The 25,913-nt window shown below is 36.3% G+C and overlaps 3 protein-coding genes across 10 annotated transcripts; 2 read left to right on the forward strand and 1 right to left on the reverse strand.

Moving 5' to 3' along the window:
• Positions 1 to 314: 314 nt before the first annotated feature.
• Positions 315 to 2,463, forward strand: WRKY48 (WRKY DNA-binding protein 48). The gene is made up of 3 exons (XM_011102442.3): positions 315 to 967; positions 1,281 to 1,424; positions 1,625 to 2,463. Exons 1-3 carry the CDS (start codon positions 456 to 458, stop codon positions 2,076 to 2,078), a joined length of 1,110 nt encoding a protein of 369 aa, XP_011100744.3. The 5' UTR covers positions 315 to 455; the 3' UTR covers positions 2,079 to 2,463.
• A 2,122-nt stretch (positions 2,464 to 4,585) lies between these two features.
• FCA (flowering time control protein FCA) lies at positions 4,586 to 17,968 on the reverse strand. 8 transcript variants are annotated; one of them, XM_088885707.1, is made up of 19 exons: positions 17,089 to 17,968; positions 16,090 to 16,157; positions 15,549 to 15,627; positions 11,672 to 11,754; positions 11,544 to 11,595; positions 11,320 to 11,387; positions 10,859 to 10,925; positions 10,468 to 10,547; positions 10,306 to 10,370; positions 9,969 to 10,028; positions 9,697 to 9,859; positions 7,735 to 7,815; positions 7,096 to 7,626; positions 6,505 to 6,708; positions 6,226 to 6,432; positions 6,108 to 6,146; positions 5,461 to 5,526; positions 5,335 to 5,371; positions 4,586 to 5,139 (listed from the first exon to the last, which is right to left on the reverse strand). In XM_088885707.1, exons 1-19 carry the CDS (start codon positions 17,774 to 17,776, stop codon positions 5,132 to 5,134), a joined length of 2,646 nt encoding a protein of 881 aa, XP_088741833.1. In that variant the 5' UTR covers positions 17,777 to 17,968; the 3' UTR covers positions 4,586 to 5,131. The 8 variants fall into 8 exon arrangements, with proteins under 8 accessions (XP_088741833.1, XP_088741831.1, XP_088741832.1 ...); XM_088885705.1 differs by having other exon boundaries at positions 5,335 to 5,380; XM_088885706.1 differs by having other exon boundaries at positions 9,969 to 10,031.
• Positions 17,969 to 19,590: 1,622 nt separating this feature from the next.
• LOC105178872 (galactokinase) lies at positions 19,591 to 25,347 on the forward strand. The gene is made up of 13 exons (XM_011102436.3): positions 19,591 to 20,051; positions 20,412 to 20,599; positions 21,705 to 21,751; positions 21,992 to 22,086; positions 22,200 to 22,282; positions 22,520 to 22,588; positions 22,805 to 22,990; positions 23,194 to 23,328; positions 23,513 to 23,647; positions 24,048 to 24,118; positions 24,532 to 24,609; positions 24,813 to 24,954; positions 25,036 to 25,347. The coding sequence occupies exons 1-13, from the start codon at positions 19,889 to 19,891 to the stop codon at positions 25,144 to 25,146; spliced, it is 1,503 nt and encodes a 500-aa protein (XP_011100738.2). The 5' UTR covers positions 19,591 to 19,888; the 3' UTR covers positions 25,147 to 25,347.
• Positions 25,348 to 25,913: the final 566 nt, after the last annotated feature.

The following is a 25,913-nucleotide window of genomic DNA, read 5'->3' on the forward strand; positions in this document are numbered from 1 at the left end:
AACAGTGGTTGGGAAAAAGGTAAAAAGGAAGAAACAAATTCCCATGCACTTACGATGGAGCAGCCATTCACACCCGAGAGGGTTGCCGGTCCTATGAAAATGTCGCCGGTCCTATAGCCATTTAATGCCAACAGGCAACAGTCAGTCCCCCATCTATATATTGCCTCCCCGTTTATGTTTTCTTACCAACTGCCCACCGGCATTTCCCGGTCAACTCATCACAAAAAGCCTCTACCTCTATTCATAAAAAATGGGATAAGATGAAATATATAGAAGAAAACAAAAAACAGTAGGCGGGGCCAAGCTGTTGTCCAAAAACCACCCAAGAAAAAGCACCTTGTGAAACTCTCTCTTCATTTCATTCACACTTCAAAACCCCAAACACCAAATCTCTTCTCTCTCTCTCTCTCTCTCTACACCATCGAATGAAGAATCTATGCTTTTAATCAAAACCCATGGAGCACAAGAGAAAAGAGTCCACAAAAACACAGAATTCACTCGAAAACACAGCATTCTCGAATCAGATGATGATTCCTGCTGAAAGCAGCTTTTCCATTTCCATGCTCTCCACCAACACCGACACCAGCTTGTTTGACATCTCATGTGCAGAATTTTTAGCTGATCATCACAAAAGCTCTTGTGGATTCATAGACATGTTGAGCGTCCAAGATTTTAATTTCCCTTCTTCTACATTTGATGATTTCCTTCAAAATATTACATCCCATTTAATTCCCCTAGAACCACCGCAGCAGCAACTCTCGTCGCACCCACTCCCTTCGCCGCCCTCCACCCTGCCGGAATATTCTGAGGTGGTCAACACCCCCGCAACACCAAACTCTTCTTCTATCTCTTCTTCTTCAACTGAGGCCGCTCCAAATGATGATTTTAAGAAGAATAAAACTACTGTTGAAGAAGAGGAGGAGGAAGAAGGAGAAGAAGAAGATAATCAAGAAAAGACTAAGAAACAGTAAGCTTTTTATATATCTTTTTTGTCTTTTCTCTTCATTTTATTTTATAAGGGCCATCATCATATTACCTTTTTGTTTATTTTTTTCCTCTTATCCAAGGTTTGCGCCGTAGGTAATAATATTATTATATGGAAAATCTTTATCAAAGATATGAATAGATCTTGGGGTTAATGGGGTCTCTGTTATGCATGATCTGATTACTGTAAGAAAAATCCAGAGGATTTGATGCTTCATCATCTTTTTTCTTTTTCTATATGTTGTTGTCCTGAGCAAGAAATTAAAGTTGGTGTTTTAATCTGTATACGAGTTTAGGTTGAAACCCAAAAAGAAGAACCAAAAGAGGCAAAGAGAGCCAAGATTTGCTTTCATGACAAAGAGTGAGGTTGATCACTTGGATGACGGTTATAGATGGAGAAAGTACGGCCAGAAAGCTGTGAAGAACAGCCCCTTTCCAAGGTATTCTTTTCACACTACTGATCACATATATACATGTATGTATATGTTTTCCTTCTCTAGCTAATTAATTGATTACTTGTTTGTGATCAAAGGACGTTGCTTAATTAATTTATCTAGAGTTATATATATATATATATATATATATGATCATGGAGACTTATTGGTTGCTTTAAAAGATATCTTGTTTCTTTGTGTGATAGGAGCTATTATCGTTGCACTAGTACAGCATGTGGTGTGAAAAAAAGAGTTGAAAGATCTTCTGAGGATCCATCCATTGTTGTCACAACCTATGAAGGTACACATACACATCCCTGTCCCATTACTCCACGTGGCAGCTTTGGAGTTATGCCGGAAGCCACCACATTCGGTGGTCTTGGTGGCGGAGTAGGAGCGACAGGTGTTAATTCATCCCATTTTGTCATGCCTCATCAAATGCTTCAGTATCAGCAGCAACATCAGCAAGAACCCTATTTTCAGAACTTGTCAGCACCGCTCATGAATTTGAACACTGCCACTAAAAATCCTACCTTTCCTCCACCATTTCAATTAGAAAGACCCTTTTGCCCCTCTCCATCTTCTGTAGCAAGAGATCATGGTCTTCTTCAAGACATGCTGCCATCTAAGATGTTAAAGGAACCAAAGGATGAAGAGTAGAAATTACAAGGGTTTTTGAAGTAATTAATTAATTTTGCCATAGCTAGCTACCTTTATATATATATATATATATATATAATTAGTATGTTTTTTTAATTATATATATATGTATGGTGTTCTTTACTGACTCATGATCAATGTGAAGTAATTGGGGTTCTCTCTAATTTATAAATGAACCCATGCACTTGGATCATAGTTAATTACTTAAGACTCCTTAATTAATTTCTATATATATTTGTGTATGATGGATGCATGTAAAATCCAGTACTAGTATAGTTAGGTGCAGATGATGAAGGGTCGACTAGCTACCTCTTTTAATCTATGTTCTTTTGTTATTTGTTGTACTAAAATTTTATCTACCAATAGTGACAGAGAAATTAATGGATATTTTGTCTCCCTTTCTTGAGTGATATATATTCCCTTAACAACTTTTGATATATTCTTGTAATTTCTATTAAGTGCATGCAAGTGATGATCATGTGCATTACTCTTTTTGTGTGTGATTTAGGGTTAGGGTTTTCTTGCTTGGTTATATATATATATATTATTATAGGGTTGTAGTGGCTTTAATTCTAGTTGTTTGTTGGAGTGAATGCATGTAATATATATACATATCTCTGAGTGTAGAGAAGAGGAAGCTATGCATGTAACGGGATTGGTGGTTGATGTTGGATTAAGTGAAAACACAGGATGCTTCCATGTACGTACGTGGTTGGATGTGAACACTTTTCCACCATCTTCCGCATGCATAATTAGCTACCAATACCATCCTCACCCGTAACCAAAACTCATCTAAACTACTACTCCAATCACTTAATAATCCAAACATCAACCTGATCTTTCTTTACAGCTAGCCTGATCACAAGTAAGGGTGAGATTTCTAGCCTCATTGAAGGGTCTGAAAACAATTATCAATATCATATCATATCGCGATTGAATAAGAAGCTGGATGATATTGATTCTTGGAGATGCGAGCTGATGAAGTAATGAGGTCCACGCAAAGTTTGGATATCGCAATTTCAGTGATAATTATTCAAGGGTAAAGATGGATTCTGCAGGTTGAAAATTCCATAGGCTTCTTGTTGGTTTCTTGGGTTTAAGAGATAGGAAGACGCTTGTATATGCGTATATTATATATATATATATATATATATATATAGGGGTTTATTCTCCTAGTTGTTCGACTATTGCACCAGCCATGATTTGAAATTTTCATTTTCATCAAAACTATATATAAAAAAGTTTCTATATTTTTTGTTGTATGAAAATACAAATATATGATGCTTTATTTTTCTTGATTTTCCTACCAAATTTTTAGTATTTAATATGTTTAGCTACAAACAAGACTTTAATCCATGACACCAAACCTTACTGGAACGAGAGTTAAAGCAAACATTTTTTGACGTGCCTTTTTTATTCAAAACGTAAAAGGCACGTACATCGCATGTTAATCAGTAGTAGAGGTGTAAAGATTGCAAGTAACTATGTTAGGATCCAAACCAGAATTTATGTAACTTTTCGTCATCTCTAATATGGTTAATTTCAACTTTTGTCCAGTAAATAATAAACAGCTTGTCAGTAAATTAATCTAGTAACCATATGCATACTTTTAAGGTAATGAAATTAAACTTTCCAATGCTTAAACTATGAATTATAATTATACATATCCGGTTGTAGAGATTGTTTATTGCTGTAAGAGAAGGCTCTTCCAAATACTATTTATTATTTAGGATAAATTACAATCTCCTGAAATTTGATATAATTATAAATTCTTCCTCGTTATTTGATAAATACAAATACCCCTAATGTTCGATAAAATTATATAACGCTTGTATAGAGGTATGAAATTATCAACTTTGCTCTTACTGTATTTTTTTATTTTTTCTTTAGAAAAATAAAAATTTACAAAAAGAAAATCAAACCAGATGGATGAAAAATTTTTAAAAATTATCATAAAAAATAATTTTTTTAAAAAACTAAATAAATTTTTAATTTTTAATTCAGGAGTGCATCTTGATCAATCAACATAAAAAATTAATAAAAACCTAACAGATGGAATTAATTGTTAGACGATCGTTAAAATCAAATAACTTTTCAAATGAAGGAGTATTCGTAATTATACCAATCTCAAGAAAAGTCGTTTTAATTTACCCTATTATTTACAAATGAAACCAACATGTCGAACGAATTTTAATGGCAGCCCAAAACACAGTAGTATTGTATAAAAGTCTAATCATTATTCTATAGTTGAATTGAGTTGAGCAAAATCAGGTTTTGGAGTATATATATATATATATATATATAGCCTAATATACTTATTTGGAATGAAATGTTCTGTTTCTTGGGGCTTGTGAATCAATTCAACTTAATAATCCTCAAGATGAAGCATAAGCAATGCTAAGCACATTTAGGGAGCTAATCGCAGTTCAAAAATCATAAAGAACAACCAAGTGTTCCAGCATACGCTCCTGGATTTTCATGCCTTATGTCATTCATGCACTGAGATATCATGAACAAACCACATTGGTACATACGTCATTCACCTCAGCCTAAACTGGTATGATACAAGACGCAGTGGTGCAGTTTACAGAGCTATTGTCCCTCAAAGGCCTCAACCTTGTTCCAGGGGCAAGTGTTCAAATTATGCTTCCACTACCTGCTAAATACCCTATCCAGCAGGAGCTTAGTCTGTCTCTACCCATACCATCAAGTTCCTCTTGAATATAAAGAATATCCATTGCTAGCTCAGAATCTACTATTAACCCATCTGTATATCAAGATAAGTAAATCCAGAACTGAGAGCAAATACAACAGCACCACTCCTAGTAACCTAAAAGAGAAAAGCTCTGAGTTTATAACATTAGATCATGTAACACTAGAATTCTTTAATGGCAGCACATCCCATAACCACGAAGCCAACACTGAGAAAAGGTCCAGAATGAATCTGCTTATGTCCGGTACTTGATCACTCTCTTCTTTCCCAACTCCATCTCTCAATGTACTTTAGCTTACCCGCTTGAATGCAGCAAGTAACTTCTATTGGCTAATCTGGATCAGGTTCCTGCAGATAAAGCAAAAATAAATGTTTGCTGGGAAAACAAAACAAAACATCAATCCAAGAAATTCACCAAACTTCGGTATTGGATATAAAGATAACATGATTCTTTTTTCTTTATCTTTATATTAGTATCCAAAAACACTTTAAAGAACGAAAGACCGGGCAAGAATAGTCCTTCCAATTAACAAAAGCAGGAACCTGAATTTTTAGTCTTCCACATCCATTCCTGAGATGCCTGGACACCCTATGAAACAGGATATAAGACATTGCAAAGTAAGAGTATGAAAACCAGCAATAAATAAATGTAAATTTCCCAACTCTAACCTGCTGATATCGAGCTGGATCATTAACCGAACCAGTGCCTGCAGGTATTTGTGCATAGCCAAGTTCCTGATCCAAAAGTCAAGAATTTATAAATCAGCTTTAGTTTTAAAAAATTGGGCAATTACAAACCCGCCAAGCTCTGAAACACGCAGAGTTTGGCATGTAATACAAAGGCAGGTAGCAACCACAAGAAGGATCTCAAACCTCATATCACATATCTTATGCTAGCAAACCATAATGTTGCAACATTTGTGAAGCAATCATTTATGCTTATTAAAGCTCAAGCGCCCACAATGAAGTAGAGAGACAATGCAATACACAGAAAAGGACGATAATCAAAGATATAAAACATAGAACACCAAAAGATGCCACCTGCCTTAGTAAATCATTTTAAATGGTTCAAGAATTGGGCTAGTGACCCATATGCATTCATGCTATAGTACAAAGGTACAGGTGCATCTTGTATACTTTTTAAGCCCTAAAAGGATACAGTTCTCAGAATAAATATCAAAAGCAAACACAAAGTTCAGCTTGATAGCAAATATGATGAGGGAGATTCTCAGTTTAGTTAAGACACATTGGTTTCAAAGAAGCAAATTATTTCCAAACAACTAGACCGAAATAATAAATTATCTGGTCATTTATACCTTAGCACCTTGTTTGGCAGAAAGTCCAGGAACCTGATACTGAAATATTTAACACATAGTGTAAGGAATGCAACTGTAAAATTTCAAACGTCAAGCATGAATGCATAACAAAACTGACCGAAGATTGAGATGTCTGCTGCAATGGCTTGGTCTGGTTGTGAAGCTGTGCATGATGTGGAACTTGAGGGTGTATTTGCATCTGAGGAGTCTGTTGTATGGATGGTCCTGGTGGGTGAGACTGAACTTGGGAATGTTGGTTAGGCGGCTTCTGTTGTTGCTGTTGCTGATGCCGTTCATATAGTGTCAACTCTTCAGGTTTCTCCCACTGCGGTAACCAAATGATAATAAGAAGGCATATACTTCTGAATAAATCATGTATAGATGATAAGACATTTACCTTGCTTTCACCAGTCAAGCTGTTATAGTAGTACTTGTATCCATCAGGAGACATATGCTCAGTCCAATTACAGTTAACCGGAGCAACAGCAGGACCCATGGCTTGGGCAGTGGGTGAGGCAGAAGTAGTACTAGCTAAATCTCCTGCTGGCTGCATCCCAGGGGTATTGGCTATAGGCTGTGACAAAGTTCCAGCCCAAGGAGACTGGCCAAACAAAAACAGTTTCTTTATGATAAGCACCCCATTACTACAGCAAAATTAAGTGGTAACAGGAAAATGGGGCATAACAGTTTTAACTGTCAAATACACTGGCAAAAGTTGAATTCTAAGTAATGCTGTTGGTGAGTCATAGAATCGTATACGTTGTACATTCATTTACTAAAAGATCTCCTTATATCTCAAAATCAGGCAAATGGGCTTTATACTATAGACTACATTACCCCGACTCAATAACATTTACAATGTGGATGGCAAATGCCAAATTCAACATATGTGCCAATGTTTGACCAAAATGTGGTACTGAAATTTCCTTCCAACACAACACTGCTAAAGAATAACCCTGAATTATTTTCAAGTTTCAAATATTGATACCTGCTGTTTAGCAGCTAGTGGACCCTGTTGAGCTGCTAAATTCTGATTTGCTGGTTGTAGCTGCTGCATCTGCTGTTGCAGCTGATTCAAGGCTTGTTGTGATGACTGGAATGTAGCCTGTAGTGTTTGTTTCTGTTGTGACAGCATTTGAGCCAACTGTGATGGTGATTGGGAAAGAGGTTGAAGCTGCTGAGCAGGGGGTTGTTGATTTGCCATCCCAGGACCTTGTCCAGGAGCAGTTGATGCATTATGCTGCACTTGAGTCTGGGGAACCGACAGCTGACCATTCTGTCCTGGTAACTGTGACAATGGAGTCTGACTATAAGGAGCTTGGCTAGCAGCGTAAGGTGTCTGCACTTGACCAGGTTGTATGTGTGACCCCTGCAAGTTTTGAACATTGGAGAAAGATGCTGCATTTAATGGCTGCGAGTGCAAGGAAGATGGCAAATGCTGTGGTGACTGAAAAGGTTTCTGTACAGGTGATATTTTTGAGCCAAATGATGGCACTAGTGACAAAGACTGGTTATAATTCTGGCATGAAAATTCATCAAAAACAAAGAACGGAAAGAACGAAAGGAATCAGCTCAGTTTTTCAGAATATCAGTCACATTCACAGTAAACCTACATTTTTCCACTTACCAGCTGTGAAATAGTAGCAGAAGAAACAGTAGGTCCAGGAAGTGAACCATCAGCATTGCCAGGAAGGCCTCCAATAGGACCCTGAGAGTTGACAAGAAAATATAAGAAATCCTTGGAAGTGGCAAGAAAACAGCCATGCTCCATATACAATTCCAAAATTTCTTAAAGGAAACAAACACCAACATGCCAATATAATAAATGCACAAACTGTGAAACACTTATAATACGCTGTGGTTCCAACGTCTGCTTACTACTAGTATTCTTTAGACATAATTAAGTTTAAAGAGCAGCAAACATATGGAAATAATGCATCCAGAAAAAAAAGCAAGCCCATACTGAAACCACAGAAATTTTTGGACACAATAAAAAATGGGCTAAAATGCTTAACCCCGCCCCCCTCCCGCCCCCATGTTTCTTAAACGTAGCTCAATCGCCCCTCTCCATTAAATCTTAACTAACATCGTTAATTTTTATTATAAAATGACCATTATACCCTTAATATATATTATTTCTTATTTAAATGACTCTTGGATCATCTTTGATCAAATAGATCGTTAGATCTAATCAATTAATCTCAACCATTAGATTTTAAAAAAAATGAAACGTCTAGATTCAACAAATTATTTAACTTATATTATATATAAATAATTTAAAATTAAAAACATATATTATTATTTTATATATGAAAAAAACTAACTACCCTACCCCACCCCCACCCCCACCCCGCCGGCGGCTCAAATCTTTAAACCGTCGGATCTCTGCAAATGCTTTACCAAAATGAGTGAGGCTGCTCTCGTTAGAATCGTCTTGAAGAGACGAGTCTGATGATGGTTGTCTAAGACCGAGATTCATCCGGATGGCAACGAATCGACGACAAACAAGTTTGGCGGTCATGAGCCCAGTCTCTCCAGTTGGCGAAAACTCAAATTGAAGGTATGAAAATATTCCTCTTGAAGAGAGGATTCGAATGGTACCGCTGGCAATCGAAAACTGTCGGTACTCTAAGTTCCGGCGAAAAGGGGGCGAAAAATGCATTTTATCCTTAATTTTAATGAACTTATTTATTGATTGTAGTTACTTTTATTTTTTTTAATTAACTTAATTATTAGATATTTAATTATAATTTTGTTTGATATATATATTGGATATCTTTTTTCTTTTAAATATATACAATACTAATTTAAATATAAATATCATTTATAAAAAATAATATAATTAATAAAATATTTAACCTAAATACTAATTAAAATTTAGTATATTATTTAAAATTATTTTTTAAAATTAATATATAAAATATTTTTTATAAATTTAGTATATTATTTAAAAATATTCATTTTTCTTTTAAATACACCCATTAAAAATATTTAACCTAAATTTGAAAAATAAAATTTAGTATATTAAAATTATTTTTTATAAAATTTAGGACATTTTTATTTTTTTTTGTACTTTATATTTATAAATATATTTTTAAGAAATTTTGAAATAAAAAAATAATGTATATAAATATGTATAAAAAATATATTTTTATCTTTTTGGTATTCTTAAAAATTTTTGAAATAAAAAACAATAAGGTATAATTTTTATAATGTAATAAATTTATATATAATTTATTTAATAATTTAGTCATAATGGCAAAAAAAATGCACACAAAAACAAGGCAAAAAAAACCTTATTTTATTATGTAGACATATAAACGGTATTTTAGTCCAAATAACATAAAACATTGACCAAAACAGCAGAAACAGACAACCAAGCGCACCACCCTTGCGTTCATATCACTTCCCCTCAATTGTTAACACAACGGGGGTTTTTTGCTATTTCCAAAACACAAGGGGGTTTTAGCTTTTTCAACAAAACACGGGGAGATAAAATGCATTTTAGCCTAAAAAATGTCACATTCTAGCATGCTGTTGCGACCAAGAAGATTCGCTATATAAAATGCTCAGGAAAAAAGGTAATTACTGGAGCTGAGGAGACAGCCATATGTCCAGATCGAGCAGGAAACTGACTACCAAAACCATGATTGCCAACATGAGAATCCGGCCCTAGGTTTTGCGGGCTCACCGGAGGCCAGGAATTAGAAGGAATGGGGCCACTAAGTGGCATACCACGATCTGGCACTGCCCTATATTTGAGTATAATATAAAAAAGGTCAAGATCAATATCAGAAAACCAGAAAATTTAAATGCTAAAAGTTCAACAATATCAACTAGAAACTAATCATAAGCATTTACCTGATCCCAGGGGCAGAAAAACGAGGACCGAAACCAGGTCCACCAAAAGTGGGACCCCCTCTACTATAGGATAAAAAGAAAATTGAATGAGATGCACAAAGTCACTAAGGCATCAGGATCTTAATACATAAAACAGCCAGAAATCATAATTAAGGGTCTACCAGATATCACACCTAAGCAAAATGCGAAATAAAACATTTCTTTCAGACCACAACATGTTTCATGAGCATGGATGAGTAAGCACCCAGAACGATAAGATAAACCCGAAAAATCAAACAAGTCACCATGCGATCTGAAAAAGTAAAAGAACAAAAAACTAGAGTTTGTGCAAAGCTACCTCGACTCCCCAGGCCTGGGCCTTTTAGGATCAGCAAATCTAACAGTTAATGGCTGATCACAACCCTGCGATTAAAGAACCAGAGGACATACAAATTGATCATAATTGATTATAATAGGGAATCGAAATCAGAGCACCATTAAGAAGATGAAAAAAGCTTACTCTCATAGTATATGTTCCATTAAGTGCATTTATGGCTGCTTGTGCCATCTCTCTTTGAGAGTACTTGACAAATCCACATCCTTCAAACGTTTGTACCATGAATTAGGGGGGGGAGAGAGAGAGATAGATAGATAGATAGATAGATATAGAGAGAGACAGAAATAGAAAATGTCAAATCTGAAATGTCAGTGCCAGCCATAGGTCATACATCCCATCATTAGGGCACCATAGTAAAGTAACATAAAGGACAAGGATTTTCTTCCCCTCTTTATGGACTCTAGCCATGAGTTAGTCTTGTTCTTGAATTGGGGAAGATACCTAAAGTGGCTGCCTTCTCAAGTATTTATTAGAAAATCAAAACATGGCCACAGAAAAATGAAAGGGCACGTACCACGGCTCTGCTTCATTTCATCACGCATAAGATAGACATCTTCCACCCTACCATAAGGGGAGAAAATCTGGAGGAGATAAACCAGTAGAACCAGTCATTCAGATTGTTCCTTCAAGTGAAATTCTGCTCTCCCAAAATAATAGTAATAGTGTACAAATATTATTATGAGGAACTTGATTCAAAAGATAACCCAAAAGAAATGATGGCAAAATTACACTATTGTGTGTTATTAGATTTCTTGATCAAATGTAGTGATCAAGGACTAAAGAATCATAAAGCAGAAAACCTAGACTCCATCATCAAACAAAAGAATAGGGAAATAAAATATGCATGTGAATAGGAAGTTCCTTCGTCCCAAAACCCTCATAACATCAAGCGTTCTATGTAATCATAGAAGGTAGATATCAACAAGGTTATGTTTTAAAACAACAAAGAGAGGGGCTTCGAGCAACAGAACATACTTCTTCAACCTCCTTCTCAGTTGCTTGTTTGTTCAATGACCCAACAAACAACTTGTATTCAGTTGCACCTGCAATCAGGTAAAAGACCAGAAAAAAGATATAAAAAAAAAACTAGTACACCACATATTACAGACATATCTCACAGCAGAGAGTTGATGGCAAGAAGAATATTTCACAAAGGAATTATCTAAGCATAAAAAAAGAACAAAAATATCACAAAATACCAAGTCGTTCTCGCTCTCCATCCGCATATCTGACTTGGATAGGACCCACTCCCTGTGTAACTCATAAATAAATAAGAAATATGGGAGGCCAAGTTATCAGCAGAAGAAAACTGAGCAGAAAGATATACCCCTGGTAATGTATACTGGTTATGCAGTGCTCTAATGGCTCTATCAGCCTCTTCAGAAGAAGCATACTTAATGAAACAGCATCCTGCGTAGGCCAAAAGTTGGTATCCAGATTTTATCAAGATATTCTACCTTCACCCCAAGTTAAAACACAGTTGCAGTAACAGTAAATCTCAAAATAAATCATTTTGGGTACAGACTGAAGCTCAAAGTTCTAATTTAGTCTAGGTGCATCATGTGTATGTAGATGCAGTCAACGGATTGAGACACAAAACCACAGCACTCCAAGGTCCACACTTCACATGTTAAACAACCAACATCTTCGGAACACCAAAGAAGAAGGCACTTTGGCTGCCGACCTTACATCTTTACGTAGCTTAAGACCAGATACGGAGACCAGAATGGAAGTTAACCACAGCAAAAAATTACCTTAACCACCACAAAAAATTATAGTGCCTCCACAATATTTAATGTTCTAAATTCTACCTTAATCATCAACAAAAATTAAAGTGCCACCACAATACTGAATGATCTCAAATTCAACAATCATAACAAGATAACTTTGTATACAACTAGTCAACCACACACCAAGGGCCTCAATACTATTAATTTGTCAGAGAACATTATCATTAGGATAGAAGAACCATAGAAAGGGAAAGATTCAAAAATAATAATCGAAAAGTGATACTATTATATTATATATAGGCAAAAACAAGAAAAAATTAAAGCGCAATCCAGGCCAGAGCCTTCAGCTTAGGCACCAAATTGATTGATCTCAGGAAAATATAAGATTGTCCAATGTAATGTCGACAGCAAATCAATTGATGGACAGGACTACTTGCCTGCCATATCTCACATAAATCCATGAGCATCCACAACAAAAGGATCAGAACATATAATATTTATCATGGCACATTGGCCATTGTAGACTATGATTGCACTGACAACTTCTGACAAGCAACTTTTAGAAATACTAGCAAATTAACTTCTACCACTACACCACCAACAAGAACGTCTGGAACAGTTTCAAGAAATAATGCCCATGCGCCCTAACTGAAAGAAAATGGCATCACTCAATTGTATACACTAAGTATTAGACAGATTTATCTTTCTTATAATTTTAGAATCACTCTGCATAAGCCAATAAACCAAGTCATCTAGTAGAAAAGAATTCAGAAATATGCCATGCCTGGGCCGTAGCACAAAGAGCACACCATATGTATCAAATCACATACCAGAGGAATGCTGGTGAGCTAAGAAGAAAATAGAATAATCATTGTAATCCAACCAACCCAATGTACATAATGCAAGAAAAATATAATCACCAAATGGACATTGATAATATATGGAATCATAGCGAAACACAAAAAAACCACATAACTCATAGCATATGTCTGAACAAAAGAAATCCATTCATTCACCACAAGAGTCGCCTGAAACAGTTCGAAATGCCATGAAAACTACTTGGGAACACGAACCCTCGTATCTCCCATACCCCACAAGAGGAAACGAACAAGAAAACTATGAAGGCAATCCATGCAACAGAAAAACTAATATAAACAATGAAACCATAGATGATTAATTGATGAAGAAAAACTAAATAACAGCGTTAAGCAAACAGTGAAATATCAAGTAAAGAGGAGTGCCAGCATAAGTTGGATATTAACCGGCTATAAGCTCACAACTACAACAAGTGCCTATCCAACAAGGCATACAGAAACCTTTTTCTGCAGGGGCAAAAAGTATCCATCGCCTTTCTCTGATCACATGGATATTAAAGGGTAATGAAAATGAATCAATGGACCCACTCCTGGATTCCAACAAAAATTCAAAGAAGCAATTCCCATCTATAAAATATGCTAGGTATAGAACTAGCCAGAGTGTCTGCATTCTTACATACACAACAGGATCAAAGGATAGGGGGGAGATGATAAATTCAGTCACAGTTGAAACTGACAAGAAAAAGTAAAATTAGTAAATCCAAGGTTTTCCATCAATATTTAAGAAGTGCTCTTGCAAAACCAAGCATCGGCTGTCAACAATCCGTAATATGAAAAATGAAATGCAGAAGAAAACATCCAACCACATGTTCCCTTAGTAACTCCAAAGACAGAAGAGTGGAATTTCAAGCACATAAAAGATCTCCAAATTGAGATTAGAACATGTCATGTATAAAACTATTTAGCTTGATCTCCCATCATACGCAAGCTGTTGCATCATGGAGCATAAATTATATAATAGACGATAAATCAACATTATAACAAAATTAAGTAACTGTCTAGATCAATATATCAAAATATATCCGGAGTCGCTGAATGCACAACTCTAGATCTACTAATTATAGTTCCATGTTCCTCGAAACTTTTAGCATTGCGATGAACCCAAATTAGCCAGCTCACATGCACGTGAACTCATACCCAAAACTCCTACATACACATCTTCCGCAGCATGACAAGAAGAAAGAAGTAAAGAGAACAACCTCTCGACATATTGGCTTTTGCCTCAAAAATGTAGATATCATCCAGACATCCAAATAGCCATCCATTATTCTACCAGTATAGCTCAGATCACATCCAATCAACAAATCAAAAGGTTGCAGCTCATCTTCACTTGAGCACATGGTTTTGAACATAAAATGCATCAAAGCAAAGAGCCAAATCTATTACTAATGACTCGTGTGAAACCAGGAAGCTAGTAAAACAGATAACACGGAATCTTGATTATCTAAAGTTCCAGCAACCTATGTAACATCCACAAGATATGTATGGCATTGAGATTAAACATAGTACAGATGAGTCAGTCCATTACCAAGCATAATTTTAGGCTAAACCAAACAATATATATCAGCAAGAGCGTCAATAGGATAACACGGTAGCACACTGTCTCACAGAAAATTGGTCCAAGGATCAAAGAACAACCTCGCCTGTATTGATTAACTAGTCAGTTCAAATCACAATCTAGAGCGATTTATAACGCTGATAGGCATGTCCCACAACACAGAAGTTAAGCGGTAACTGTACTCCATACACCATTTTCCAAGCAAACAAGTACGTGATTTTGATAAAGTACCAGAGTTTGGCAGGTAATAGTAGAAACAGCACAACTTTGCCACAACCCATTGAAGAATGAGTTAAATTGCTCAGACATATAAAAAGAGGAATTAGTGCTATGCTGGAGCGAAATGCAAAGCGTATTGTTTCCAACATAAGTTAAACCACACTCCAACACCAATTATGTCCATCACTTCCTAACGACTCAATGCTCTATAATTATGTTTACAATTGGCATGATCCAACCAACTACATTCAAGTGATGGATATATCACACATGGATTAGCACCCACAAGGCAATAAACAATTCAATCTCATCAAATAGCTTGGAGATGAAGATGAGATAACTAGTAGTTTAAACTCATATCAGCCCATTTGACTGATCATTCCATAACATTTCCAAAATCTAACCCCAGCTTATGAAGAACCAAGTCATTCAAAGACATCCAAGAAGGTGAAAAAACGACTGATTTACAAAGAATATTCTAAAGCCGTTCATGAGAACTTAACATCGTATTGCTGTCTCCCTTGTACAACAACAGATTTTCTGGCACAACTTAGTGGAAAGAAAAATAAATGCTGTCCTAGACTAGGCCACAACTCAAGAGGGTACGTAAACGCGAAATCTATTTTTTGCTGATCACTATACATGGATCAATTTATAGAATGTCTTCTTCTTGGATGATGGAGTATGAACAGAAAAGATGAGGGCGAATGAACAACTGACGAGAAACATAAGGTTAACATTGGCTTCCTTCAGCACCCCAAAGGACCTGAAAAGAAATTTACATAAAACATATAATTGCGTAAGACGCAGCACAGCACATACCTTGTTGTTGTCCAGTTCTCTTATCCTTGATCAAAGCAACTTCTAGAACGCGTCCATGTTTGTCAAATAGGGGTCGTATCTAGAATCATCAGACCAAAATATCAAGCTAGAATACACAGTAAAAAAGATTAGCAAACTTAGATTAACACATTGGATAAACTGGAAGTGTATGCTATTACAATAAAAACTTGAACATCCACTGTTTCTTCAATGGGATAAGTTTATGCAAGCTTGATTTATCATATCAAAAGAGAAGCCTTTACTATTACGAAAGTAAATTGAAAACATCAACTAAGTTGTCTTCCAAACTGGATAAACCCCTGGAAATGTTATAAATACACTACTACAAAAACCAAGATATTGATCTGCTCATCAATAAAACAACAGAATCAGTTCTTCCTAGGAACTGAAGGAATGGTGCTATACAGAATTTTCATGAAACAGAAACATAGGACATAATCATAATGCAAAAAAATCCTTAAAAAATCACTGCTGGAGCTTGAATTAAGCACTTTCAGGGAGAGATTTTGCTCCAACTTACATCTTCTTCAGTTGCTGTCCTTGGTACAGATCCAACAAAAAGTTTGGCAAAACTAGCTCCTTCTCTGTCTGGAGAAAAGTGAAAGAATAGTGATAAATGGAACTAATCTATGACCAGTAGGTGGCAGCAAACCAAGAGCGATAAGTTAGAAAGCCATGCAACAAGAGTATATGGATACAAAGTAGCTTAAAAATATATCACCACTTGAAAAGTTCTAAAGCATTCATAATAATACAAACAGGTCACAAAAAATAGATATCATCAAGAATCAAAATGACAATGAAAATATGAAAAGAGTTCTAAAAGGTGAGAGAATAAAAGCTGGAACCTCATGATATCCAATTAAACTTCACTGCCAAAAATTAGTCGATGTTCCCAAATATTAAAGAAACGGATCTTCAAAAAGTTCAAGGCTAGTATTAAGCTTAACAGCACCCTGTTACTTAATTTATCTTTCAGCTCAACGCTTCCGGAAATCAAACTTATTCTGTACTTCAATATCATACCCGTTGTATTCTACCATTATGAAATGATCCAACAGTAATTTCAAATTATTGTCTTAATTCCACTAAATAAAAGAAAACAAGCTACAGCAGAAGCCACTTAGTTTCTAGACATAATTGGCAGTACTGTTATTTCAATAAGTTCCAATACAAACAACTAGGCAGACAACATCTTATGAAAACAAACAAAATCCAGCAATATCCATATTGGACTTATTTACAAAACGCAACAAGTACTATCTATATCAATTCCAATAAAAACAACTAGCCCACATATCTGATAAAAACAAACCATAAAATCCAGCAGTAAGCCATAGTTAACTTATTTACAAAATACTGCAAGTAATTATGGTATATAAAATAAACTTTAGAAATAAAGTCAGAGTCTCATGCTAATTTTAACAACTCACTGGACATGAAAGTATCATCAAATGTAAAACAAATTCAAAATTTTAAGCTAGAACATAGTAAAACATCAAAAATCCATAAAAGATACCTGGGGATCTTTCTCTACTGGAGAAAGGGTACCCTCGCTTCTGGCCTGTCAGAGGAGGTGGTGGCATGTGGTAATTATCCAAACCAAACCGTCCACCATCACTGCCAGTACCGCTCATCGGTCGATATCCTCCACCCTCCCTGCCTCCACCACCAATCCGGCCAAACCCTCCACCATCACCGCCTCCGCCACCCAATGGCAGAAACCCTCCACCATCACCGCCGCCGCCTGATGGCCTAAACCCTCCTCCATCCCTAACTCCACCACCCATCGCCGGAAATCCATCACCATCCATCGGTCGAAGCCCCCCTCCACCTCGAAACCCTCTTCCACCACTGCCTCCCACCGGTCCAAACGCCTCCCCACCAACCGTGGGTCGAAACCCTCCCATTCCATCACCAATTGGTCTCAACCCTCCGCCTCCATCACCACCAGGTGGCGGAGGGTAGCTCGGGGGACTATCAAAAGGCCTGTGGTTTTCCCTTCCACCACCGCTACCCGAGAATCCGCTGCGATAGCTACGGGGACTGTTGCGCCCTCCTTCCCCACCTCGGTAATTGTCCTGGCGGTGGTGGTGGAACGGAGGGGCGGCCCCGCGGGAGTGCCTGCCGCTTGAATTATAGTGATGGGGGTCTTCGCTGCTGTTGCTGTATCTATCGCCGCCTCTATGCCTATCGAACTTATCCATGGAAGTACAAAATCGGAATAAACCCTAACCCTTCTATCCTAAAGAATTGAAGACGAAGATTTGTAAAGAGGAACGGGTGAGTGAGCGAGCTCCGCAGCAAACCCAATAATAATGAAAATGATTGCCCGTGCCGGTGAGGATTATCTATGCATCCCACGCAACGACACCGTTTAACTCCATCCCGCTTTCTGAAATCATAATTGTTGTTTATGAGAACATCAAGTCGTGAATTACTAATTTATCCTTGGAAGAAAATACTACCAAAAAGAATTAACTTAATGGGCTGCAACAAGCACGTGTTTATCGGGCCGTATGTCAGCCCAGTAACATAATTAGCTGATTCGACAAGGCCCAACATCCTAGAAAATGGGCTCTGAAAGAGATATTTAAATTTGATCTGGATGTAGAATAATAGCCAAGAAATAGTTTTTGGTCAGGGAATCTGCAAAGGTACTTTAGGTAGATTTGTTTTTTGGAAGTGGGAACAGACAGACGCCTGCATAAAAGTGAAACGACAAAAGAGAATGCCTAAATTATTCATTGAAAAAGTGTAATTGCCTCTTCAGACCTCGGAATCTTCACTTTTACATGAACACGAGATGACTGAACAATGGCAGAGCAGAGTTTCTGAGTTTGTGTTAGTGTTAGGTGGAATAAAGAAAATGGGATGAAGCATGTGATTGTGGGGTGTGGGTGTGTGTTGTTTCATTGGATCTAATGCATGTTCTTGGTTGGTTAATTTTCTCCAACACATCAGATTCAGAATCCCAGTACGATGATGATATTGTTGTTGGTTGTTAGCTATGTGATGATGCAGTAGATCTATTTTCTTGGCATTTTCAATTTTTCATGACTATCTGTGTATGTTTTCTTAATTAGAACGGGTCATGATTCGTGAATTTGTGCAGTTAGGTGAAATTTAGTTTTCAGATAATAAATGTTGTCCTCGCATCAATTCGAGTGTAAATAATTTACAAAAGATGCGATCAAAAAATTTTGACGGATATAATAAAATCTTTTAAATTTGAATACTCTTAATATATTATTTTAATTGCGAGATTTAATGCAGGGATGTGTCCAAAATTAAAAATTCAAAATGATCAAACAAGATTTTACATTTATATATTAAAATTGCTAGTTTGGATTTATATTAGCACGTTGACGGAAGACATTAAAATAACTGAAGGATCAATATATACTAGAAAATCAAAATTTTTATATACTTGAAAGAAAAAATAATAGAGTTTTGCCCCTCTTAGATCCGTCAGTGATTTAATGAGTTATAAAAAAAATTCTTAGTTTTTTCTTCATTTTAATTCTTACCGATCGACCCAACAAAAATTATTTTAAAGGACCTAACTGTTTGTGTTTTTATTTCAATTTTCAACTTTAAGTGAAAATTTTATATGTTTTTAAGTTTGTATTAGATTGCATGTTAAATAAAATTGTATTTGGGTTAGTTTGTGAAATTTCATAATGAATTATGGTATCAAATTAATATATTTTGAATGACAATATATATAAATAAATATATTGTTACTTTAATTACTATTTACAAAACTGAAACAACACAAACAATAACGCCCTAACTTTGTGGAGACAATCATATTCATCTCAAATTTTAGTATAGAAGGTGGTAAAATATCAGTAGGTTTTCTACACAATCAGCTGCTTCTAATACTACGAGCCATGAATCCATCCACAAAATTTGACCTTTTTCATTAATTTTGATATGTATAATTACATCTTTGAAGTAGATACTTAATACTTACATGAATCTACATTATTTTTTACTGTGTCAAGAAAAAACTTGAGTGTCTGAAGGAAGAGTAGAAAACTGTTGAGGTTTGAAGATCCATGAGAAATCAATGATTACCCAGAACTTTAGGAAAATCCCACAAATTCATCATCCAGAAAAATTTTATGGTTTCCCTTTTATCCCAAAAAAGTTGACAACTTTTTGCAAAAAGAAATACTCTCACTCCCTATTATCACTATAAGACGCCTGCTAAACTCCAAAATCTACGACTCTGCCTCTCTATATCACCCCCCCCCCCCCAACCACTCCGGCGCAGGAATATCCCAAAAGAAAAACAGTTGATCGGTGAATCAATGGCCAGACATGAGGAGTTGCCGGTTCCCATTTTCACTTCGCTTGAACCCGTTTATGGAACTGGGTCACAGCTGGAGGAAGCTGAGCTGCGATTCAACAAGTTGAAATCCAAATTTATTGACTTCTTTGGCCAGCCTCCTGATATTTACGCCCGATCTCCAGGTGATTACACATGCACATCTTACGTACTTAATTTATCAATGTTGTGGTTTGATCTACACAGTCAAGTATCCGATGATTGTGCTTGAATGCAGATTATGGTTTTGGTGGGATTTTGAGTAGTTAGAGTGAGGTTTAATGTAGGCGTGTTCTCTTGGTTGATGATTGCTGGCTAATATTTGGGCATTTTCTAATTCTTTTTGGTGGGGGTGTTTTTGATGTGGAGATTTTTGTGTGCTTTTGATAGTATAATGAAACGCATGGTTTATCAAGGTTAATTATATTTGCGATTTGATTTAGGAATCACGTGTTCTTGAAGATTGTGAATTGAAAGTTTAAGTCCTCTGGACGTGTTCTATGCAGGGAGGGTAAATTTGATTGGAGAGCACATAGACTATGAAGGTTACTCTGTGTTACCAATGGCCATCAGGCAAGATACCATTGTGGCGATACGAAAACGTGATGCAGGCGAGGGGGAGAAAGTGCTTCGGATTGCAAACGTTAACAGCGAGAAGTATACTTTGTGTACTTACCCTGCAGATCCTGATCAGGTATTATGATATTTGATCTATTTGTCTGTTGTGTGTCTTTATGTTATCTGTTACGCCAATAGCAGGAGCTGTTGCACCTGTACTCTGTATCAGGGATACGGTATTTAGGTCTTTGCGTGCGTACTTGTCTGATTATGAAGCGGAATAGTGAAAAATACTCTATGTGATTATTCCCCTGATCCTGGTTAGTGGTACTGATGTTTCCTCTGTGTGTGGCTGTTCACCTGTGGAGAATGAATTCTTATTTTCTTTACATATCATGTATTTATGTTGTTTGGGTTCAACTTATAGACTTTCAAAATTGATTTTTTTTTTGTGTGCTGACACATGTATGTTTTAGTTTTAGGTGAAAACTTAGAGCTTGTTTGGTTGTGTTTTCAATGAGATTTTTTCCACTTTTTACTATTTGGGTAGGTGGAAATTTGTTTGGTCAAGTCATTTTTAGTGAGAATGCATTCCTATTATAATTCTCAATTTCAAATTTATATAAGTCACATGGGCTTGTCATAGTTGTCTTTCTGTCACATCAAAAATATATATATCTATATCTAACATTCTCACACCTATATACCTATATTTGGAAACAACTAATCCGGACATATTCTCAATTTTCGCACAAAAATCAATAAAGCATTTCTACACATTTCCAATTTTTGGAAACTGAAAATGAAAATGAAAACACAACCAAACGGGCTCTTAGTTTCTTTGCATTACTTCAATTTCTTGTACTTTATCTATTATGACTTTTGAAATGGGAAGTTTGGCTAATATCGCCTATTGATTCTTGTTCATATTGAGATTTAAGATGGAACTCTCTCTACATGATTTGGATCAGTCAAAGTATTTCCAATGGATCTACATAAAAATTTAGAGTTTCTATTTTTTATCATGGGAATAGATGTCATATTGATATGAAATGCATTTCATGAATGCAAGCTGATAAAGACTAGTGTTTAATTATATTAAACAAAGCTATGGGCCAAACTGTATATAGAAGAAATTTTCCTTTGTGGATAGAAAATTGAACTAGGGCAACTTGTTGTATTCATACGTCAATCTTTTTGTCGACAATAGCTTTTTGAAAGAGACCAATGTTGTTTTGCAGGAAATTGATTTGAAGAATCATAGATGGGGTCACTATTTTATCTGTGGGTAAGATGCGTTTTATATTTCTTGAAGTGGCTTTCGAATTGATTTCGAATATGCATATGTTGGATTTTCTAGTATCATAAATGCTCCTTGCCAAAGGGCAAAGTGCTGTTCATTGTTTTAATCCATGGTATTACTTAAGGCAGATTTGGGTGATCTGCTTCATGATGGAATATACTAGTGCAAAGTTATGTACACAACATTAATATGGTTTTCTAACCTTTTTCGTATTTTATCTCGCAGGTACAAAGGTTTCTATGAGTATGCCAAATCAAAGGGAATAGATGTAGGTGAAGCAGTTGGACTCGATGTCGTTGTTGATGGTATTGTTCCAACAGGTATGTTGTCCTGTATAATAGGTGTTTGAGTCTAACCTGAGGTATCAGTGAAGAGGAGGACACTGATTAATATTGTAATTGATACTTGAATCATGTCTTTCCTTCTCATGTAGGATCTGGTTTGTCAAGTTCTGCTGCATTTGTTTGCTCGTCAACAATAGCCATAATGGCAGCATTTGGCGTCAACTTTCCAAAGGTATTGCGCATTGTGATACTTTGCTTCAGCTTTTTCTTATTTCCTTTTTCTTTTGTTAAGCCTCACATCAATCAAATCCAAATCACTGCCAACACTAAAATATTACTGTGTTCGCGTCTATGCTCATTGGTGTCTTTTGCAAAGGAGTAAGGAATGGAAATAATTGATCTTGATTCTTCCTTATCACTTTTTCTTTTTTTGTTTTAATTAGTAACTCTTTAAATTTTAAATTTTCAGAAAGAACTTGCTCAACTTACTTGTGAATGTGAAAGACACATCGGAACACAATCTGGTGGAATGGACCAGGTAATTGAATTCATTCCTCGAAAGTATACCTTTGTCATATGGCTCTCTCTTTCTCCCAGCGTGCAAAGAATTTAGGAACAAATTTGGTCTCTTCCATTCATGCTCAGCATGCTTTTCATTCAGTAGTTTCTACTTCTTGCACTTTCTTGGCATGTACATATGGTATTTCTCTCCAATACTTGTAGCCTCCAAGAAATTTCATTGCTTCCTTAACAGGCTATCTCTGTGATGGCTCAATCTGGATTTGCTGCACTCATTGATTTCAACCCTATCCGGGGTACGGAGGTGCAACTCCCTGCTGGGGGAACATTCATTATAGCTCATTCACTGGCTGAATCTCAGAAAGCAGTTACTGCAGCAACTAATTACAATAACAGGGTTGTCGAATGCCGTTTAGCTTCTGTGAGTTACTTGGCTATTGATTCTTGGAGTAATCTGAGCAAGCTTCTATATTCCATGTATTTTATGCGATATTTGTACCTGGTCCTTTTCTTTTCCTGTGTTTTGGGATGATTGATCGTGTTGCACAGAATTTTCAAATTATATTATTGCATTTTCCCTTTGTGACACTATCTGCTGTATAGACTAATTTTTCGGGCATGCAGATTGTATTGGGCATAAAGCTCGGAATGAAGCCTGAGGAAGCCATAGAAAAAGTCAAGACACTTTCTGATGTTGAAGGATCGTGTGTGTCTTTTGCTGGTAAACATAACTCATCAGATCCAGTTCTGGCTGTCAAGGTAACATTCTTTATCAGAAAATTTTGTTGCACAATCCAAAATTTCTTCTTGCTATATTGCCATACCAGTGCTTTTTTTACGTCATCCAGTGGCTATCCTCATAGTACATTACATATCCAGTGCCTAGATTTGAATTTATGGTTTCTTGTCAATATTGCGTTTTGATGGTTGATCGTGTCATTAGGAATTTTTGAAAGAAGAACCTTACAGTGCCGAAGACATTGAGCAAATCACCAATGCAAAGCTGGAAACTATTTTTGCCAATTCTCCTTCTTCCTTGGATGTGCTGAAAGCTGCCAAGAACTTTAAGCTGCACCAGGTAAATTTGCAACTCTCTTAAGTGTCTAATTCTGTCATTTTGCCTTCTTTCATTAGATTGTCAACACATTGTGCTAGTTATTTCCGTTTTTCTTCTTGATGCATGACCATTTTGTTTCCTAGTGTTAAAGATATATCTCTGCCATTGTGTATTCCAGGCTAGTAGAAACACCTGGTGGTCGGTGTCCATGTCAGATTGTTTTCTTATTGAATCCTGATTTTTATCTTCCAGAATAAATTTAGAGGAGGATAAAAATGATTTGTGATATATAATTAGTCCATTCAGTTTGGTTGCCTGAAATGTTTATTGTCCCCTGCACTCTCTGGATAAAATTAGCAAACGTCTCTTTATCATTCTTTTACAGTCTCTTTTGTAACATTCTAGTAAATTATTTTTTCAGAGAGCTGCTCATGTCTACTCTGAGGCCAAACGTGTGTATGCTTTCAAAGATACCGTATCATCTAAATTAAGGTCAGTTAAGATATTGATATGCCTAAGTTGTTTTTTTAAATTTTACACTATGGCATCACCAGAATTGGTGAGAGATAAAGAAACATATCATCAGACTTCAGCTACTACGGGAGAGATTGTGAAAAATCTGATTCAGAGCGGTCTTCCTTTTCTTTTTCTTTTTTTTTTTTTTGGGTGTGGAGCAAGAAGAAGATAAAACACCTCAAAAGAACCCAAATGAAGATTGAAACTGGTGCTTTCCTAAGAGTATTTCTTCATCTTTACAAGATTTTCTAATATGTCGATCCAGAATCTGTTCTGGTTTTTGGGTTCTGTCCTGTCATTATAATGCCATTTTTGGGTACCCGCAGATCTTTAATGCCCAAAAGTTTGTCAAAGTTTGAAATCACTAACCTCTGGAATTCTTCTTACAGTGAGGAAGACATGCTGAAGAAGCTTGGGGACCTCATGAACGACAGCCACTACAGCTGCAGTGTCTTGTACGAGTGCAGGTACATATCCAGCTCACATTTTGTGAATTATGGAGAATTGAACTGTTGTTTTTAGTCTTTATTGGAATCTTTGAGTTGCTTCTTATTCTGATTTGCAAATATATAGATGCATTTCTGCCAACCCCTCCTTTCTGTTTAGCAAATTTTCAATCTCAAGTAAAATCAGAACTTGTTATTCGCCTAATCCAAACTTGTATTATCAGCTGTCCTGAATTAGAAGAGCTTGTAAAGATTTGCCGGAATAATGGTGCTCTTGGGGCAAGGCTCACAGGAGCTGGATGGGGTGGTTGTGCCGTTGCTCTTGTGAAGGAAAACACTGTTCCTCAGTTCATCCTCAACTTGAAGGTTAGCCTCTTTTTACGCAAAATCACCATAACTTCCAAAACTGTAATTGGATATCTAATGCTGTCCTTTACTGTGTTGTAGGAGCAATTTTTCCAAGCAAGAATCGACAAGGGTGTGATCAATAAGAACGATCTCGGGCTATACATTTTTGCATCTAAGCCATCAAGTGGTGCTGCCATCATCAAATTTTAACTGCTGCCCACTAGTATCGGCTGCTTTTCTTCATCTTGATCCGAGAGGATCACTTTTACATTTCCTAGCTGAAAATAAATAACTAATTGGTCCGTGCAAATCTGAACCAATTTATGAAACCGGGATCGATCATTCTGCAATGTTTTATTTTACCAATGTCGAATGCAGCCGTGAAGAAGCATCATGGCATTTTTGTTACTACACTCCTGCCAAATCTCATTACATACTGTTGGCTCTTAAGTTGAACTAACTTAATGTCATGAACTTATACCCCAACTGGGTGTGGGTGTGGGTGTGGGTGTGGGTGTGGGTGTGGGTGTGGCGATGGACGCCCACCACTTTAATTGACATGACATGTTACGTGAGTAGTGAGCGTATCCTATAATCGAAGAGATGGGTCCAATCAGCTCCCTACCTACGAAGCATGAATGAGCCTTCTTTAATTTCCAAGACATTGCACATCTGCAACAATGGTTTTTGTCACGACACTTTGGTTCTGCAAATGTAAGAACAAGATCATATGAGAATTCTTATATTCTTATCAACTATTTATTTGAGTTGTCTTGCAGCACAACTCTCATAATCACCTTTAAATGCGTCTACTCTGATTTTTGACAACTCAAGTTAATGTGATACAATAATCAATATCCTGAAATTTTTTCAACTCGGATATTTGATAAAAATCAAGTTTGTCAAAATCAATTACGTATCGTTACTTTACCTACAAGTCTAAGAATTTGCAAAATGCATTTACTAAGTTTTTTTTA

This window comes from Sesamum indicum, linkage group LG10, assembly GCF_026168435.1.
Source record: "Sesamum indicum cultivar Baizhima isolate 11 linkage group LG10, ASM2616843v1, whole genome shotgun sequence".
NCBI lineage: Eukaryota > Viridiplantae > Streptophyta > Magnoliopsida > Lamiales > Pedaliaceae > Sesamum > Sesamum indicum.

Coding starts and splice junctions, on each gene's coding strand:
- WRKY48 (XM_011102442.3), top strand. CDS start 456: ATGGAGCACAAGAGAAAAGAGTCCACAAAAACACAGAATTCACTCGAA. Junction 968..1,280: donor CAAGAAAAGACTAAGAAACA/GTAAGCTTTTTA, acceptor ATACGAGTTTAG/GTTGAAACCCAAAAAGAAGA. Junction 1,425..1,624: donor AAGAACAGCCCCTTTCCAAG/GTATTCTTTTCA, acceptor TTTGTGTGATAG/GAGCTATTATCGTTGCACTA.
- LOC105178872 (XM_011102436.3), top strand. CDS start 19,889: ATGGCCAGACATGAGGAGTTGCCGGTTCCCATTTTCACTTCGCTTGAA. Junction 22,991..23,193: donor TCGAATGCCGTTTAGCTTCT/GTGAGTTACTTG, acceptor TCGGGCATGCAG/ATTGTATTGGGCATAAAGCT. Junction 24,955..25,035: donor AGTTCATCCTCAACTTGAAG/GTTAGCCTCTTT, acceptor ACTGTGTTGTAG/GAGCAATTTTTCCAAGCAAG.
- FCA (XM_088885704.1), bottom strand. CDS start 17,776: ATGGATAAGTTCGATAGGCATAGAGGCGGCGATAGATACAGCAACAGC. Junction 16,158..17,088: donor CAGTAGAGAAAGATCCCCAG/GTATCTTTTATG, acceptor ACTTTTCTCCAG/ACAGAGAAGGAGCTAGTTTT. Junction 7,816..9,696: donor TGGCTGTCTCCTCAGCTCCA/GTAATTACCTTT, acceptor GTCAACTCTCAG/GGTCCTATTGGAGGCCTTCC.